Source organism: Danio rerio, chromosome 1, assembly GCF_052040795.2.
Source record: "Danio rerio strain M-AB ecotype USA chromosome 1, GRCz13ab, whole genome shotgun sequence".
Lineage (NCBI taxonomy): Eukaryota > Metazoa > Chordata > Actinopteri > Cypriniformes > Danionidae > Danio > Danio rerio.
In genome coordinates, this window is record NC_141021.1 from 50890015 (window position 1) to 50910000 (window position 19986).

Genomic DNA, 19986 nt, shown 5'->3' on the forward strand with positions numbered 1-19986 from the left:
CCAGTCATGTACCGTAATTCACTGCGGCATGTGGGCCAAGCAAAACCTGATTGTGTGGGCCAGAGCTGGGCCAGAGAAATTTTGCTATGTGGGAAGCTAAGCGCGCTCTGTCTGTCTGCCTGCCTGTGTGTGTGTGTGTGTGTGTCAGCTGCGGTGTGCGTGTGTATCTCTATGTGTGTGTGTGTGTATGTGTGCGCACGTGTGAACTTTGTAACGATATTGTGTGTGACTCATCAATGCAACTTCACAATACTGATTAGTAAAGATTAGTTCTTACTGTAGTATTCCTCACAAACGCTACGTGAGACCTTCTTCCTTTAAGTCTGTCTGTTGTCTGACGCAGCCGAGGGAGGAGATTAAAGCACGCGGGAAGGCACATAGAAACAGTAGGCGGGCAGAACTCGCCTTAAAGACGCAGTTCAGCAAAACCACCCCCTGCTGGAAATCAGTATAAAACAGCATCTTGTAAAAGGTATAATGAAAAATCTGATGGGTGTTTTGAGCTGAAACTTTATATACACATTCTAGAGACTCAAAAGACTTATATTAAATCTGAAAAAAGGGGTAACCTAGGTGCCCTTTAACATATATTAACGACCATGAGCATAAGAAATTAAGAGCTACAGACCTGTGAATTAAAATGTAAACTACATTGCACATTTACACTGTTTTTACCGCGTTTTCAATCAAACAAATGAGGCAGTAGTGAGTTTACATTTCAAAATCACTTGAAAAATCTTACCGAGCCCAACCTTTTGAATAGCAATGCACTGTATATCATTATTTTCCTCTACTTGGATTCTTTCTTATGATGTGAGTGAACATGACAGGCAGAGCTGAGTGTGTGGGTTTGAATGTGTGTGTGTGTCCTTGCATGTTCTGCTTGTATGAGTGTGGATTGAGCAAATATTGACCCATGCTGCCTCAATTACAAAAGCTGCTTATTCGACATGTTATACAAATGTGCATTTGTTGCTTTGCGAATTTGGAAATGTTCCATTATTGTGTGCTTTATTATGTAAAACAAATGATGATTTTGGCCTTGTGTTTCAGGAAATATTGGATCTGAGCTGTCTTACAATAATGTGGCCATGTTCATTTCATCAGACGCAGGCAATAACTGGAGACAGGTATGACACTTATTATTTACAATATCTTCCATTTGGGTCACATTTTACTTGACAGAGTGTTCATAAGTCCTTTATAATCATGACATGACACTTTATGAATGTGAATTAGACTTCATGCATGCTTATGACAACTGCTAGTAGGTGTAATTTGCTCATTTTTGTCATTTTAAATGCAAACATGACAGTTATGACACGTCATGAATGTGAATGAGACTTTATGCATGCTTATGACACCTGTTATAAGGTGTCATTCCCTCAGTTTTGTTATTTTAAATGCAAAGATGGCATTGATATGACACTGTGAATGAGGCTTTATGCGTGCTAATGACAACTGTTAAGTGTCATTTGCTTAGTTTTGTCATTTTAAATGCAAAGATGACATTATGACACTTCATGAATACAAATGAGACTATGCATGCATATGACAACTGTTATTAAGTGTCATCTGTACTGTTTTGTCATTTTAAATGTAAAGATGACATTGTTATGGCACTTCATGAACGTGAATGAGACTTTATGAATGCTTATGACAACTGTTATTAAGTGTCATTTGCTCCGTTTTGTTATTTTAAATGCAAAGATGACATTGTTATGGCACTTCATGAACGTGAATGAGACTTTATGAATGCTTATAACAACTGTTATTAAGTGTCATTTGCTCAGTTTTGTCATTTTAAATGCAAAGATGACATTATAACACTTCATGAATACCAATGAGACTATGCATGCATATGACAACTGTTATTAAGTGTCATCTGCACTGTTTTGTCATTTTAAATTTAAAGAGGACATTTTTATGGCACTTTATGAACGTGAATGAGACTTTATAAATGCTTATGACAACTGTTATTAAGTGTCATTTGCTCAGTTTTGTTATTTTAAATGCAAAGATGACATTGTTATGGCACTTCATGAACGTGAATGAGACTTTATGAATGCTTATAACAACTGTTATTAAGTGTCATTTGCTCAGTTTTGTCATTTTAAATGCAAAGATGACATTATGACACTTCATGAATACGAATGAGACTATGCATGCATATGACAACTGTTATTAAGTGTCATCTGTACTGTTTGGTCATTTTAAATGTAAAGATGACATTGTTATGGCACTTCATGAACGTGAATGAGACTTTATGAATGCTTATAACAACTGTTATTAAGTGTCATTTGCTCAGTTTTGTCATTTTAAATGCAACAGTGATATTGTTTGGTATGACACATCATGAACGTGAATGAGACTTTATGCATGCTTATGACAACTATTTTTAAGTGTCATTTGCTTAGTTTTGTCATTTTAAATGCAAAGATGACATTATGACACTTCATGAATATGAATGAGACTATGCATGCATATGACAACTGTTATTAAGTGTCATCTGCACTGTTTTGTCATTTTAAATGTTAAGATGACATTTTTATGGCACTTCATGAACGTGAATGAGACTTTATAAATGCTTATGACAACTGTTATTAAGTGTCATTTGCTCAATTTTGTTATTTTAAATGCAAAGATGACATTGTTATGGCACTTCATGAACGTGAATGAGACTTTATGAATGCTTATAACAACTGTTATTAAGTGTCATTTGCTCAGTTTTGTCATTTTAAATGCAACATTGACATTTTTTGTTATGACACATCATGAATGTGAATGAGACTATATGCATGCTTATGACAACTGTTATTAACTGTAATTTGCTTAGTTTTGTCATTTTAAATGCAAAGATGACATTATGACACTTCATGAATATGAATGAGAATATGCATGCTTATGACAACTGTTATTAAGTGTCATTCTCCCAGTTTTGTCATTTTAAATGCAAAGATGATATTGTTATGGCACTTCATGAGCGTGAATAAGACTTTATGCATGCTTATAACAACTGTAATTAAGTTACATTTACTCAGTCTTGTCATTTTAAATGAAACAATAACATTGTTTGTTATGACACTTCATTAATGTCAATGAGACTTCATGTATGCTTATGACAGCTATTATTAAGTGTCATTTGCTCAGTTTTGTCATTTTAAATGCAAAGATGACATTGTTTGTTATGACACTTCATCAATGTGAGTTAAATGTTATGCAAGCTTATGACAACCATTATTAAGTGTCATTTGCTCATTTTGTCATTTCAGATGCAAAGATGACATTGTTTTAAAGTTTAAAATATATCGTAGCGGACCACCCCTTTAAAACATGCTAATGTTGTGAGCTTATTTTAAAAGCACATTCAGAAAGAAGCCATTGATTACAGGATGCCATAGAAAATAAATAAGATTTAAAAAATGCTAGCTACTTCTTTTTTTATTGGTTTGGAACAGAATGAAATCACTGCAGCACTTTTAATAGCAAAAAAAAAATGGTGGAGATTAAACCAAAAAAAAAAATGGCTGCATGATGTGATAAAAATGCCTTTGTGTCCATGTTTGTGCAATAAGAAAACTCCACGCTGTTCTTCCCACCATGCAGATTTTTGAGGAAGAGCACAACGTGTGGTTTCTGGACAAAGGTGGAGCTTTGGTAGCCGTGAAGCAGCCCACTGTGCCCACTAGACATCTTTGGTAGGTGAAAATAACTTTGATTCTGCCAGGTTTATTCATGCTGGTTTGGTGGAATTCCCGCTTCAGTCGTTTCGGTCGGCGCTCTGTCTGCCTGACAGGGTAGGTTTTGTACTATTAAGATCGTTGAGGGGGAAAAAAATCAATGGGTTGGCGTACTGTAGGTCGAACATGCTCCCCTACTAGAACAAAAAAATGAAACAAAGGCTGCCAAATACCAGATTGGAATCAGTTTTTATGTGTCGTACCATGGGAAGTGTTCCATATTAAAGCTTCCCACTTATCCCCCCAAGTTCACACATTGGTTCCTTCCTCAAATTGGCCTTTCCTGGTTTTGCTTCAGTGCTGTTTAATCCTCCAGAGTCTTAAATCTTTTCTCTCTTATCACTGGTGACATTGGGCTTTAGTTTTAGGCCCACTGAAGTGTGGAACCTTCATTTTTTTATTTTTTTTTGTTCTCTTAAACAACTCAAGCGAGACAGTAAGTGGAGTCACAACTGTGGAGGGCAGTCGTGTCGTTTTCTGCAAGTGTGACTTCAAATAACAGCCTTGACTGTATGTTCTCATAATGGATACATGTCAACAGTTGCTTTTAGCGGACCGGAGACAACACGCAGGGAGCTCTAGTCCTTGCGCCGCAACCTTGTCACACATGCTGGCCTACTGTTTGCACCTGTGAAACCATGTTGATGAGCTGTCAGAAAGCATCAAGATCAGGCGTTCGAGATGAAAGTTACTTGCTTCTTCTCCCGCCCACGTTTGTGGACTTGTACAAACTCCGTATTTTTTAAATTAATGTCCTAGTTTCTTGTGCTTTTCTTGCTTCGCTTGTCTTTAAAGGGACATTTCAACTGAATATGAAACTTCTGTCTTTATTTAGTCTTTCAAATGTGTTCAAAACGTGCTTGAGTTTCATTATTTGGTTAAACACAAGAGGAGATACTTTAAAAAATGCTGATTGCTGCAGGGTGTCCGCGGCGTCTTAAAAAGTATTAAAAGTTGATAAATCAATTATGAGAAAATTAAGGCCCCTAAAAGGTGTTAAAAGTCTTAACTGCTTTTTTTTATAAGGTCTTAATTTTTGTTTAAGCGTTGTCCAGAGTGTTTTACTCCAAACGAGGATAAATAGATTTAGTTCCCTCCTAATATTAACAACAGCATGCTCGATGTGATTGGTTCGGGCCGGGGCACGTCCGGCCAAGCTCCTCCGTCCAGTTGATGTCACGCAATTTGCAACAAATGCGGGAAAGATGATGTGAATGTCTCCACATGTAGCGAAACCATAAAGCGAAGCATAATGGAAATATATATATATATATATATATATATATATATATATATATATATATATATATATATATATATATATATATATATCATTTATTTTAAATACTTACACTCAGATTGCTCTAAAGCAGTGTTTCTCAACCACATTGCTGGAGGACCACCAACATTGCATGTTTTGGATGTCTTTTTCATTTTTCACACTCATCATTACCAGTCTTTCAATCTCTGCTAATGAGCTGATGATCTGAATCAGGTGTGTTAGCTTAAGAAGACATGGAGTTTTGCAGAGTTAGTGGTCCTCCAGGAACGTGGTTGAGAAACACTGCTCTAAACCCCCATTGCATACATATTTATTTATATAATTTATTTTAATTAGTTACACTCAGATTGCTCTAAACCAGTGTTTCTCAACCACATTCCTGGAGGATCACCAACATTGCATGTTTTGGATGTCTCCTTTATTTTTCACACACATAACCAGTCTTTCAATCTCTGCTAAAGAGCTGATGATCTGAATCAGGTGTGTTTGCTTAAAGAGACATGAGCTGCGTCCCTAATGGCACACTATACACTATGCACTCTGCACTATGTACTTATGCACTTACACACTCAACAGGATATTATATGTATGTAGTGTCGTCCCAAATGGCACACTAATGTTTTTTTACTAAGCGGAAATTTAAACCTTTTCCCTGATGACGTTTGACGGTTGCCAAATCAGTGAAATAAATGACTGAAATATCAAATAATACCTGCCGTGAGTATAACCGCATTCACCATCGGGAGGCGCTATTATCACTATCCTAGGAGAATTTTGCTTTCACAACCCACAATAAATAAAGTTATCCAACATGTGCGCCCGATAGCTCAGCCCCTTCCGCTACGTGAGCAAACCTGCGGTCGTTGAGTGCATGAAGTGTCCATCATTACACACTTCATTTTAGCGGCTGAATGACTGCATCATCTGGGTACACTGCAAAAAATGCTTTTCTTACTTAGATTTTTTGTCTTGTTTCTAGTCCAAATATCTAAAAGTTCCCAAATCAAGAAGAATTTTCTACAGAAGCACAACATATTGTCTTGTTTTGAGAAATAATATGCCAATATTAAGTGAGTTTTTCCTTAAAACAAGCAAAATAATCTGCCAATGGGGTAAGCAAAATAATCTTACGTCAAAAGAAAAAACAAGATTAATTTGCCTACCCCATTGGCAGATTATTTTGCTTGTATTAAGGAAAAACTCACTTAATATTGGCATATTATTTCTCAAAACAAGACAATATGTTGTGCTTCTGTAGAAAATTCTTCTTGATTTTATGAATTTTTAGATATTTGGACTAGAAAGAAGACAAAAAATCTATGTAAGAAAAGCATTTTTTTGCAGTGTGATTAAAGTGCACTTATTATTTTTAGAGTATTCAGTGTGAACACACCACTTACACTAATTATACTACAAAATGGCATAGAATAGTGCATAGGTATGCGATTTGGGATGCAGCTATGGAGTTTTGCAGAGTTAGTGGTTCTTCAGGAACGTGGTTGAGAATCACTGCTCTAAACCCCCATTGCATCCATTTTTTTTTGCATGTAGCTTTGTCATCCGCTGAGACTTGATCATTTGTCTGCTGCAGGATCAGCTTTGATGAAGGTCGTCAGTGGACTCGTCACAGTTTCTCAGCCATGCCGCTGTTCGTGGACGGTGTGTTAGTGGAGGCAGGTGCAGAGAATCAGATCATGACGTAAGTCTATAGAGGTTTGTTTTTGACCATCATCTATCTTTCTCAAACACACACACACCCACACACACACACACACTGGTGTTCTACAGGGACTCTCCATAGGCGTAATGTATTTTATACATTTAACTCACTATCCTTCTAGTCATTGATTTATCAGGGCCTGCCATGGAATGAAGCACTATTTACTCTGGCATATGCTACTGAAATATGGGGAGAACATGCAAACTCCACACAGAAATGCAACCTGACCCAGCTGGGACTCAAACCAGTGACCTTTTTTCTTTGAGGCAACAGTTCTAAACACTAAGCCAAAGTGCCGCCATATTTTATAAAGTACATTTTTACGTAATAGAGTACAACTAGGTCATACCTATGTCACTATACAAACAACTGTGCTTGTAAACCACCAAAACCAGTACACACGCACACACATACACACATACAGCCTGTGTGTCCTCATTATGTCCTTTTTTTGCATAAGGAACAATTTCCTCTGAGCTTGGAGAAACTGTTTAAGAGGTAAACCCATGAGGAAAGGTTAATGAATCAGACTCTTAAGCTAATGTTAGTTTCAGTGAACCAATAACATTTCTCATTATGTCTTGGTGCTAGTGTATAGTTTAAGATGGTCATACTGTGCTGTTTTTACTGTTAGTTTAAACACACATTAAACAATCTGTGCAGCAATAGATAAACATGGACAGAAAGTGTCATGTTTGGTGTTAAAAATAAATTATCGTAAACACAGGGCCTACTTCAAATACTGTAGTGACTTATAATAAGTATTATAGTGTACCATAAAAATAGTTTATGGCCCGTGGGCCGGCAGTTTGAGACCCCTGTTTTAAAAAGTTAAAAATATGAAAAATAAAATAATAACTAATTAAACAAAGAAATAAGCATAGATTAATATATAATATATAGTTAATGCATAGGTTAATAAACAGAATCTGAACCAGAAAGAGCTTAATTACCAGATATGTTCACACATATGAGGGGTTTGTTTTCGTGAAAGCAGCTTCTACTAGGACTAATAAAAAAAAATATATAATAAAAAATATATAATATATAATATATATATATATATATATATATATATATATATATATATATATATATATATATATATATATATATATATACATATTTTATATATATATATATATATATATATATATATATATATATATATATATATATATATATATATATATATATATATATATTAAAATAGAAGTAAATAGTGAATGCAAATATATAAATTGACAATGTATACATATTACAACGTTATATGTGCAGCTGTTATATGCAAATTGGCATGTAAAGTATTTTGGTAAACAAATAGGTGCATATGTGTATAAAAAGACTGATGTTTGTTTCACCATTACTATCATCAAACATAGTTTATCACTAAACCTAAAACCGTAAGCTATAAATATGTGTTATTTTTTAAATAAACAATAACTTACACATTCTTCACTAATATTTAGGATTTTGTAAATACTCTGTATTGATCTGTTGTCATTTTCTACTAATAAAAGGCTCTAAATTATATTCCTATTTGAAATTTTGATGTAACACAAAGACACTTTTCACAATATGAAATAAAACACAGATGCACATCTTATTCAAAACATTTACATATTAATGGCAAATTTCCAAGTACAAATAATAGCATTAATGTATATACTGTATATCAGAGTGCATTTCTAAAAGGCTTAACTGAAAAAGGGTATTACTCACTCTGAATTCAACTAACCCCATGCTGTGCACATTATAGGATGTAGGGAGCAATTTCAGACATAGCTAATGAAGTGACCCACGATTGCACATCCGGCCTCAGGAGATGTACCTTCTTGCAGAGTTTAATGTCTACATTTCACGCCTGAACAGCTAATAAAGTCTTCTGGTTCGCTCGAAAATGAGTGAATCAAAGTTTTGTTTGTCTGTTTGCAGATTTTTCGGACACTTCAGCCATCGGTCCGAATGGCAGCTCATTAAAATCGACTACAAGTCCGTATTCACCAGAAGGTGCACAGAAGGGGACTATCAAACCTGGCACCTGCATAACCAGGTATAAACACAGAGTACAATATTTGAGTTGTGCGTTGTTTGTTCTTGTGAGTGCAACAGCTGAGCTGAGTTTCAAGTGTAGCTTTATTTAAATAAGGGATGGTGTACAGGCAAGGGTCAACAGGAGCCATGGCGAGGAAGGAGATAATAATCCAATAGACAGTCCAAAGGTAAACACACAGGCATACAGGAACAGAGAAAACACTTTGAATTGCACACTAAACAGTAGAACAAGACTCTGCAATGTGAGAGAGATCATTCATTAATTTTCCTTCAGCTTAGTCCCTTAATTCACCAGAGGTCGCCACAGTGGAATGACCGCCAACTTATCCAGCATATGTTTTATACAGCGGATACCTCTCTAGCTGCAACCCAGTACTGGAAAACACCCATACACAGTAGTTCATGTACACACTAGGGCTAATTTAGTTTATTCAATTCACCTATAGTGTATTTCTTGGGAAACCAGAGCACCCGGAGGAAACCCAAGAGAACATGCAAACTCCACAGAGAAATGCTATCTGAACCAGCCGGGATTCCAACAAGCGACCTACTTGCTGTGAGGCGACAGTGCTAACCACTGAGCCACCGTGTTGCCCCTGGAGGGTTTATATAGTGGGTGTAATCTGTGTGAATAATCTTCAGCTGTGTGTGTTTCTCTGTCAGTGCAAATTGTTAACAGCTGTGGGTTTGCATTGCTGCAAAGCGCCATGGTAAATGTAGTCCAGTTGAATAGCGAGTAGCACATACAGCTCGCTGGAATGCCCTGTAATGAGTTTTGTGTACACTCCAGCAAATGACTGTTGCAGTTTCTGACTTTAATATTATTTTCTTAGGGTGAGCCGTGCATAATGGGTCAAAAGCAGATCTACATGAAGCGTCGGCCTGGAAATTATTGTATGGTGGGATGGGACAACTCTAGGATCCTGTCTGCTGAACCCTGCATATGCAGAGCACATGACTTTGAGTGGTGAGTTAACCAACGTAAACTAGTATCAGCGGATCATATATACAATTGAAGTCAAAATGATTAGCCGTCTTGTGAATGTTGTGAATTGTTTTTTTCCAAATATTTCCCAAATTATGTTTATCAGAGCAAGGAATTTTTCATGTTATTTCCTATAATATTTTTTCTTCTCGAGAAAGTCTTATTTGTTTTATTTCGGCTAGAATAAAGCATTTTTTTAAATATAAAAAAAAAAACATTTTAAGGCCAATATTATTAGCCCCCTTAAGAAATATTTGTTTTTGGTTATCTACACAGTAATTATACAGTAATTGTCTAATAACCAAACCTTGCCTAATTAATATGGTTAAGCCTTTAAATTGTACTAGCTGAATACTAGTATCTTGAAAATATCTAGTAAAAATATTATGTACTGCCATCATGGCAAAGAAGTATTTTCACTCCGTTAAACAGAAATTGGGGAAATAAAATACAGAGGGGCCAATAATTCTGACTTCAACTGTATATATTTTTATCCATTTGCTGCGACTGTTTTAGTGTATCATGAAGCCTGGCTTTGGCCACCACCAGAAAACACTCATAAAACTCATAGAAAATCCTTAGAAAACTCTTAGGGTGCTTTCACACTTGGTTCAATTGCCTGGACCGTACCCAAGTTCGATTGTTCCCCCTTGCCACCTCCTCGGTTGGTTTGTGTTCACACTGTCTTTTTTCCTTCTGAACCCTGCGTACGCTTGCGTCATCAAGCTGCTGTTTTGTTTACAGCCGTTGCTAGGTGATGGCCACGCAAGCAAGCGCCGAAATGGAAAGACGTCCGCACATTGTGGTCATTCTGCTTTTACTGAAAGCTTTTGGTTTTGGACATACAGAAAGCGACTCTATCTGCTGTAAAAATATTATGCACATTCAGAACATCACATAGTGTCTGCAGAAGCTGTTTTTGGAGGAGACAAGCAGACATCACTGTGTATCACTGTGTTTGCCCTGGCTCAGTCCCGGGCGTGTCACCAAGGTAAGAAACGTGACACACACACACACAAACGGACTAACGAACGAACGTTATAAAAACGATAGTTTGTTGTACAGTTGGCAGTTCACTTCCATTATTTGGTACGATTGCATTCACATCTGAAGTAAACCGTACCAGAGATCGCATGAACCGTACCCCAGACCACCTCTTTCAGGCAGACTCGGGTACGGTTCACGGGTTCGCACCCGGGTTCAGAATACACATTCACACTTGCTAAACGTACCGTACAATGACGTCAAATGAACCTGGGTGCGGACCAAAAGTGCTAGTGTGAAAGCACCCTTAGAAGTGTTACAGCAAACAAGACTCAGCAATGTGTGTGTGAGAGTAAGGTGTATTAATAGTCCTGGTAATGAGTCTTCACAAGCTTCAGCTGTGTGTTTGCAATCAAGGAAGAGAACTGGAATTGGTGTGTGTGTGTGAGTGGTGCATGAAGGGGTTTGTAGTTCATAACAGTGGCAGATTTGTAGTTCTCCAGCAATCTGCAACTGTTAGATTGCTGGTGATCGTGGTATTGGTGATTTTTAAAATATGATTAATAGTATTATTATTATTATTATTATTATTGTTGTTGTTGTTGTTGTTGTTGTTGTTGTTGTTATTAATAACCTTGTCTTTAAATACAAATATGTTCTGATATCAAATGACAAAGTACAGTCTAGTCTGAAGGTCAGATTGACTGCGGTAATAGTTAGTCATTATAGTTATTATGGAGTTCTGGTAGTTCTAGTGTTAAACTGTTTAATTTACTTTAGACTGACTGTGTTATTAATTTGATCTGACTCCAATTAAACGCAGGTCTCAAATGTGGACTGATTATAATTATGTGCTGATCATCATTTTAGATGCGATCTTAATTTAGATATTTGATTACTATTATAGGTGTGCTCGCACTCGTCCATTTACCATTGGTAATGGTCTTACAGACTCGCCAGTCTGAACATAATCAGAGGTCTCAGGGTTAACTAACACCATTAAGTTTGGCTGCCACATCTCTGCTTGAAGCAAAAATAGAAGTAATGTGTCATGATTCAGGGCTCAAAAATAAAAAAAAACTTTTTACTTGGAAGCACTGGGACTGCCAACTTCAGAGAGTTACAAGCTCCAAAGAAAAAAATTGGAGCTCTCACCAAAAATTATTAAACTGCAGTACTACAGGGTAAACATAGTTCCAGATCATAGTTATTATAGTATATTTGCAGAAAATTTACACTACTACTACTACTACTACTAATAATAATAATAATAATAATAATAATAATAATAATAATAATAATAATAATAACATTGAATACTAAAAAAATATATAGATCATCATTATATACATCATTGTTACACATGGATTGGCCACCAGAGAGTCCAGTCTTTAACCTTATTGATAATCTTTGAGATGTGCTGGGGAATTATTAAACTGCACTACTACAGAAAAAACAGCCCTGGATAAAATTAAGTTCCAGTTTAAAGTTATTATTAATTATTTGCAGGAAATGATAATACTACTGTCACGTTAACGTGATCAAAACAAAACAAAAACAAAAAGGTGTGGATCCAAGTGCAGATTTATTTACAGTGAAACAAACAAGGTGATCAAAAATACAAAGTAACAAACAAACGACAAAACCAGAAACTAAAACAGAGACAAGGCTCAGAAACAAAAACACTACAAACTAGACTTTGGCAAAAATACAAAAACACGATCAGGAACAGCAATTTGGAAATATCAGACTTACTGGGAGCAAGAAGACAAGGAAGACAAAGTAGACAAACGACGCGATGACAAACATAGGTGGAATGGTTGAATATATAGTCCAGATAATCAACGGTAACACAGAACAGATGAGATGACGGGTCAGTGTAAGTGTTCCTGTGTATGCGCATGGTATGTATGGGAATGTAGTTCTTTCCTGGGACGCTGCAGTGCCTACAAAGTCCTAGTGCACTACAGCGCCCTCAGGTGGTCACTGACGGATGTGACAACTACTACTACTATGACAACAATGATGACAACTACTGCTTCTACTACTACTACTACTACTACTACTACTACTACTACTAATAATAATAATAATAATAATAATAATAATAATAATAATAATAATAATAATAACATTGAATACTGAAAAAATACCTTTAGACATCATTGTTACACTTGGATTGGCCACCACTTCCAAACTTTTACCTTATTGAGAATCTTTGCGATGTGCTGGAGAAGACTTTAGGTGTAAATACAAGATCCTTTATTGTAATTATTTTAATCCTCAATACAAGATCTTGGCAACATTTTATGCAAATCTGGATGGGAATAAATGTTTTGATGTTGCAGAAGCATGTTGAAATGATGATATGGCGAATGTCTGCCATTATCAAAGCTATTCGATTAATTATTCGAGTGTGCAGCTTTTTTTGACAGGCACTATATGATATTTAAGGTTTGAAACATGAACATATATATTGACTATTTAAACTATTGTCATTTTCTGCAAATAAATGCTCTAAGTCATAATATTTTTATTAGAAATTTTTGAAGACACAATATTACTGTTTTTTTTTTTTTTTTTTTTTATCAATTTCATACAAAGAATTCCAGCTTTAGACATTTTGTTATACACAATTTCTAAGGTCTTTACAAGTCGATAAAAACAACACATGTACACCTGTATTGTATAACAAGCAAATACGGCCCAGCACAAATTGTAAGTTAAATTGCGAAATACATGTTAAACCCTTTTGTCGTGGTTGTTGTTTACCTTTAAGTTCAATCTTAAAAAACATGCCAACCAAACCCAGAATTTTATCTCAACCAAGAGTTTTATTCTCAATCCAAAGAAAGCACTAGTACTGAGTAAACAGTCTACTTCACAAATAATCAATACATGACCTCGGGCTGATTCTGTATGTCAGACTGTTAAAAAGATCAAGACCTCAAACTTCTTCAGATGTAAAGTGTTGTCTAGATTTACTCATGTACTGCGACTGCATAGCCTTCGTGTTCAGTTCACTGGGATCTGAAAGCTGTTTTAAAAGATCTCTGAATAGACATAGCATTTTTTTGTAGCAGCAGGCCGGTTAACCCCATCCGTAGGGTCAGTGTAGGTGCTTTATTGAGGATTAGGATGCATAGAGACAGAAAATCCAGGACTTTAAAGCTTTTGAAGGCCACATGAGCTGAGAGAGGATGAGAAGATTGATGTTCTCAAAGTTTGTTGCTGTCTTTTAAAGTATATATAAATGCCCTGGGATGTATATTATTTATCACATTCACGCATAGATTGATATGTCTCACATTGATTTGTGTTGACTTTCTTCTGTTCTGTTTGGTAAAGTTAAGAGTTCGGTTTAATATTTCAGAAACTGTGTGGAGGGATCTGAAAATGCTTTCAAACTTATGTTATTTTTCTTCTGTAAATGCAAACAGTCCCCATGACGCCTCTTAAGCTTTTTTATGTGTCTTTAAATTTCCGGTACTTTGATTCCAGTGTTGGATGTTTTCATATTATTTTTTAACATTTATTTGTACAAAATAAAAAAGGACTTATTAAAGTGAAGATCCCCCTGTGAGGACTCTCGTTCTAAAATATGATGGCAGTTAAGGATATTTTTTTCATGTATTTTAATGCAAATACTGTTATTGCCTAGTTCTATCCTAAAATAAACAGGATAGACAAACGAACAAACAAACAAATAAAAGATAAATATAGATAGATAGATAGATAGATAGATAGATAGATAGATAGATAGATAGATAGATAGATAGATAGATAGATAGATAGATAGATAGATAGATAGATAGATAGATAGATAGATAGATAGATGGATGGATGGATGGATGGATGGATGGATGGATGGATGGATGGATGGATGGATGGATGGATGGATGGATGGATGGATGGATGGACAGACGGACGGACGGACCGACAAACCGACGGAAGGAAGGAAGGAAAGAGGGAAGGATGGATGGATAGACAGATAGACGGATGGATATATAGATGAATGAATGGATGAATGGTGAATGGAAGGAAGGAAGGAAGGAAGGAAGGAAGGAAGGAAGGAAGGAAGGAAGGAAGGAAGGAAGGAAGGAAGGATGGATGGATGGACCGACAAACGGACGGACAGACGGACAGACAGACAGACAGACAAATAAAATGATGGATGGATGGATGGATGGATGGATGGATGGATAGATAGATAGATAGATAGATAGATAGATAGATAGATAGATAGATAGATAGATAGATAGATAGATAGATAGATAGATAGATAGATAGATAGATAGATAGATAGATAGATAGATAGATAGATAGATAGATAGATAGATAGATAGATAGATAGATAGATAGATAGAAATACATATGTAGATAGAAATGAAGCTATTTTGAAAAATGTTGCAAACATGTAACCCTCGAAGAATTTGTTATTCTCACAAGGGAAGTCAATAGTTACAGGTTTTCAGCATTTTCAAAATATCTTCTTTACTGTTCAACAATCAAAAGAAACATAAGAAATGCCCAAAAAAAATGCCCATTAGATAGATAATGAATAAATACAAATTTTGTAAATAAATAAATAGATAAATACAATTAAATAGTAAAATGAACAAACTAATAAATAATTTATTAAATGAATTACGATAGACAACATAAACTGCATAAAATAAATAGCATAAAATAACATAAATAGTTAAAAAATGAATAAATATATAATACTAATAATAATATAAACAAATTAAAATAATTAGAATAATAATAACAATAATAATAATAATATAAATAAATACATGTAAATAAATAAATAAATAAATAGATAAAATAGTAGCAGTGTTTGCTTATATACATACATACATCACAAGACAAGAAAAATTAACAAATAAAAATATAAATAAATAAATGCAGCAGCATTTGCTTATATACATACACTGCATTAAAAAATAATAAAAAATGTTAAATTGTTAAATATTTGGAAAAATAATAAATAAATTAAAAAATATATTTTTATTGCATGTTTAAAATGAAATTATTTATTCAATCATTATTGCTTTTATTACTATTACATTAATAATAACATTAACAAAATTAATAACAGCAATAATAATAATAATAATAATAATAATAATAATAATAATGATGATGATATTAGAGTGACTTCTGGATCATGTAAGTGGAGTAATGAAGCTGAAAATGTATCATTTAAATCACTGAAATAAATTATTAAATTAAATCATAAACTATATTTGAGCAGTTATTTTATAGTGTAATAACATTTCACTTTTTTTTTTCCTGTATTTTTGATTAAATAAATGCAGCCTTGGTGAGCAAGAGAAGCTTATTTTAAAACATTTAATAATCCTACTGACCCTAAACTTTTGATCGCTGTTGTATAATATGCATGGGCACAGATACAAAACACCATCATTTATAAATTTTCATAAATCATTTTTTTTTACATTTTGTACTTTGCAGAGTTCAATAATGAAAACTAAAAACATTTATAAAGGCATATTTATCTGTTATTGCAAATGGAAGCTTCATATAGTTGTGTTAATTAATCAAACAAACAAATAAACAATGAAAAAATACCATTTTACTGTACCCTTCTCCTCCAAATCCACCTTGATTTTGGCACATATCCCTAATGTTTTTTTGCTGAAATTTCACCCTCTTCTTTCAGAGTCTGTCACACTCGCTGATTATGAATGTCAGAGCGAGGACATATTTAAAGAATTCCTCTGACATCTCTGATTGGCTAAGACTAGAAGCTCGCCTACATATGAATAGAAGCTCCGCATGGAGTCACTTCACGCTGTGTGTGATTATGCATCTGCCATTTTAGGGTTTGCTGAACACAGGTGATCCTCCTGAACTTTTCTCATTTTAATCATTTTTCATTTCTATGTATGTATTTATATACAGTTGGGGTCAGAATTAATAGCCATGTTGAATTATTAGTCCCTGTGTATATTTTCCCCCAATTTCTGTTTAACGTAAAGCAATTTTTATAAACACAATCCTTAACATAATTGTTTTAATTACTCATTTTTAATAGCCGATTCTTCTATCTTCAACCTTAATGGCAGTAAATAATATTTGATTAGATATTTATCAAGTTACTATAATTTAGCTTAAAGTGACATTTAAAGGGCACCTATGATGAAAATAATATTTTGTAAGCTGTTTGGACAGAATTGTGTTGGTATAGTGTCTCCACAGTCATATTGGAGTGATAGAAGCACAATAAATATTATTTTTTTTATTTCCTGATGTTAAAATAGAACTAAAATCCCTCCCATTTTGAGGCTGAGCGCAATATGATGTAGAAATTCGGTTTCCCTGCCCACCGAATTGATTGACAGCTGCCTATTAGCATGTTTCCATGTATAATCATATCAACAACACAGGATGTGCGCAAAGCAAATGGGATTAAAAAATCTGTTCACTCTGTGATCATTAGTCATCATGAAATGTGATCCAGAATGAGTTTTACAAGTTGAAAAACTATTTAGTGCATGTTTGTAATGAATGACAGTGATTTTACCATCACACCCTTTCACCACAGCCACATAGTGTCAGGACAATTATAAAAGAAGACATCAATTCATCAATCCTGGTTTGTGGACTTTAAATCATGTTTATTTTGTACATTAACATAACAGATATTCATACAGCAATTGATATTAACGTGCATCCTGTCACATTTGTGTGGGAAAACAGTGTGTGTGTGCTTTGTAACGACATTGTGTGTGACTCATCGTTGCAGAAAGGCTTGAATTAACTCCACAACAAATCCATCAAATAATCATTGGTAGCATTTTTACTGTAGTATTTCTCACAAATGTCATGTGAGATCTGTTTCCCTCATGTCTGTCACTGTGCTGTTTATCTGACACAGCCCAGGCAGGGATTGAGGCCCACTCTGACAGGCACGTGGGTGGGGAGAACTAGCAATAATGGCACAGGTGTAGAAAATTCCAATATTCTAATAGGTCTAATAATTAATCTGCCGGGTTTTTTGAGCTGAAACTTTACAGACACAAAAGAAATCTTGATGAATTCTTGAAAATGGGGTAAAATAAGAGGGGTCTGGATGCAGACCTGGTGCAGTGCAATCTGAGCTGCATCTAATGCTTTTTAATGGGCTCACCTAACCCCACCCCTAACCCTACCACTCACAATGATGTCACTCACTCCATTGTCTGGATATTGCATCGCTGAGTGATGCAATCTTAGCTTGCATCATAAAGGCTGCATCCAGATACTATTGGGTAAAATAGTTGCCCTTTAAAGATTTTCCTAGGCAAATTTGGTTAATTAGGAAAGTTAGAGTAATTAGGCAAGTTATTGTATAAAGATGGTTTGTTCTGTGGACAATCAAAACAAAATATTGCTTAAGGGGGCTAATAATATTGACCTAAAATATATTATAAAAACTGCTTTTATTCTAGCCAAATTAAAACAAATAAGACTCCAGAGGAAAAAAAAAAAAATTACAGGAAATACTGTAAAAATTAGGCTGACACGGTGGCGCAGTAGGTAGCGCTGTCGCCGCACAGCAAGAAGGTCGCTGGTTCAAGTCTCGGCTGGGGCAGTTGGCATTTCTGTGTGGAGTTTGCATGTTTCTCATTTCCTTTGGGTGCTCTGGTGACCCCCACAAGTCCAAAGACATGCGGTACAGGTGAATTTGGTAAGCTAAAGTTGTCCGTAGTGTATATGTGTGAATGCGAGTGTGTGGGTGTTTCCCAGTGATGGGTTTCAGCTGGAAGGGCATTCGCTGCATAAAAAAACATTTGCTGGATAAATTGGCGGTTCATTCCTCTGTGGAGACCCCAGATTAATAAAGGGACTAAGCTGAAAAGAAAATGAATGAATGAATGAATAAATGAATGAATGAATAAATACTGTGAAATTGTTCTCTATTAAAAAGAACTTTAAATAAAATCAACTCAAATCACTTTTATTGTCACATCATCTGCAGCATGTGTGCTATGATGAGTGAAAAGCTTTGGACATTAGTTTAAAAAGAATAAAAATGAAAGTGGAGGCCTGTATATCTGTAATCCCAGAAAACTGCTTGGTTACACAATCATCACGGATAACAATCCGCATTTGAATTTTGCACTTACGTATTCCTGCCAGACTGTTTATATCTTTACACCGTTACCTCTGCCATCACAGCAATCTTCTCTTGAGGACTGTGATAAATCTGTAATTCTGCTTCCTTCCTATAGCTGTGCCTTTAGAGCCGTTTATATACACAGTAAAAGCTCCTGGCCGGAGCCACAACACATAGTTTAGAAGGAAGCATTTATTTGCTTTTCCATCAGGGAAAATTACTATGCTTTAAATTATTAAACTTTAAAAAAGGAAAACCAAAAAACATGATTTTATTTTTAGCTGCTTATATTATTATTTTGCGTCAGATGGAATTACTGTATTATAAATGAACAGGAGTCAAACCTACATATGTCACATGAGATTTCAAAAAAGTGAGTTAAACACAATTTTTTTTAAGATACTGATGATTATTATGTTGCAATTATTTAGAAAGAAAATAAAAATCCTTATTAACAGGTTTCATTTTTCAGTTCTTTTTTATTTTTATTTAGGGTTAGGAAATGGAATTATGGCACTTTCATAGCTTTTCTGTTGACTTTTGATATTGAAAATCTAACTCTTCTGTTGTCTTCTGTTGATATGTTATGTGTTTGAAACAATATGTTGTAGAATAAATATTAAATGAGAAATAAGTCTGTGAATTAAGAGGAAAAAGTACTGATATTTTATTACCAGGTTTTCATACCATAATTACAACACAAACATAGACAATAGATCACTTTAAACTATTAAAATATGTCAATAAAAGTCACTTTTTCAAAATTTTAACATAAAAAGTTAATGGAGGAAAAATCAACTCTAACCCATTGAAAAGTGTCACACTCACCAAAAATAATAATAATAAAAAATATACAAAAAAAAAAAAAGAATCCAATATGCATATATCTCTTTATTGGTTGGAGGTCAAAAGTAATAGTGCAATAGAGGTCAAACAGTGAATATATGTGTGAGCAATAGACATGGCAGAATCGTGAGCCGATAGTGTCCAATAGTAAGCCGAAACCATTCAAAAAGACCACATAACCCAGATATCCCACCAGAGTCCTGACAAGACACAGAGTAACATATACAAGTAATAACAAATTGATGA

General features: G+C 34.8%; 1 protein-coding gene across 2 annotated transcripts in view; it reads left to right on the plus strand.

Annotated features, from left to right (window-relative positions):
* sorcs3a (sortilin related VPS10 domain containing receptor 3a) overlaps positions 1-19986 on the plus strand; it is a 415901-nt gene that overhangs the window by 340001 nt on the left and 55914 nt on the right. For both annotated transcript variants that reach the window (XR_015476924.1, XM_087237654.1), the window contains exons 12-16: positions 1054-1130; positions 3607-3698; positions 6614-6721; positions 8678-8795; positions 9631-9764. Coding sequence is in view for 1 of the 2 variants with exons in the window: in XM_087237654.1 (XP_087093780.1) it covers positions 1054-1130; positions 3607-3698; positions 6614-6721; positions 8678-8795; positions 9631-9764 (529 nt within the window). In the remaining variant the exon portion in view is untranslated. The remainder of the gene's footprint in view (positions 1-1053; positions 1131-3606; positions 3699-6613; positions 6722-8677; positions 8796-9630; positions 9765-19986) is intronic.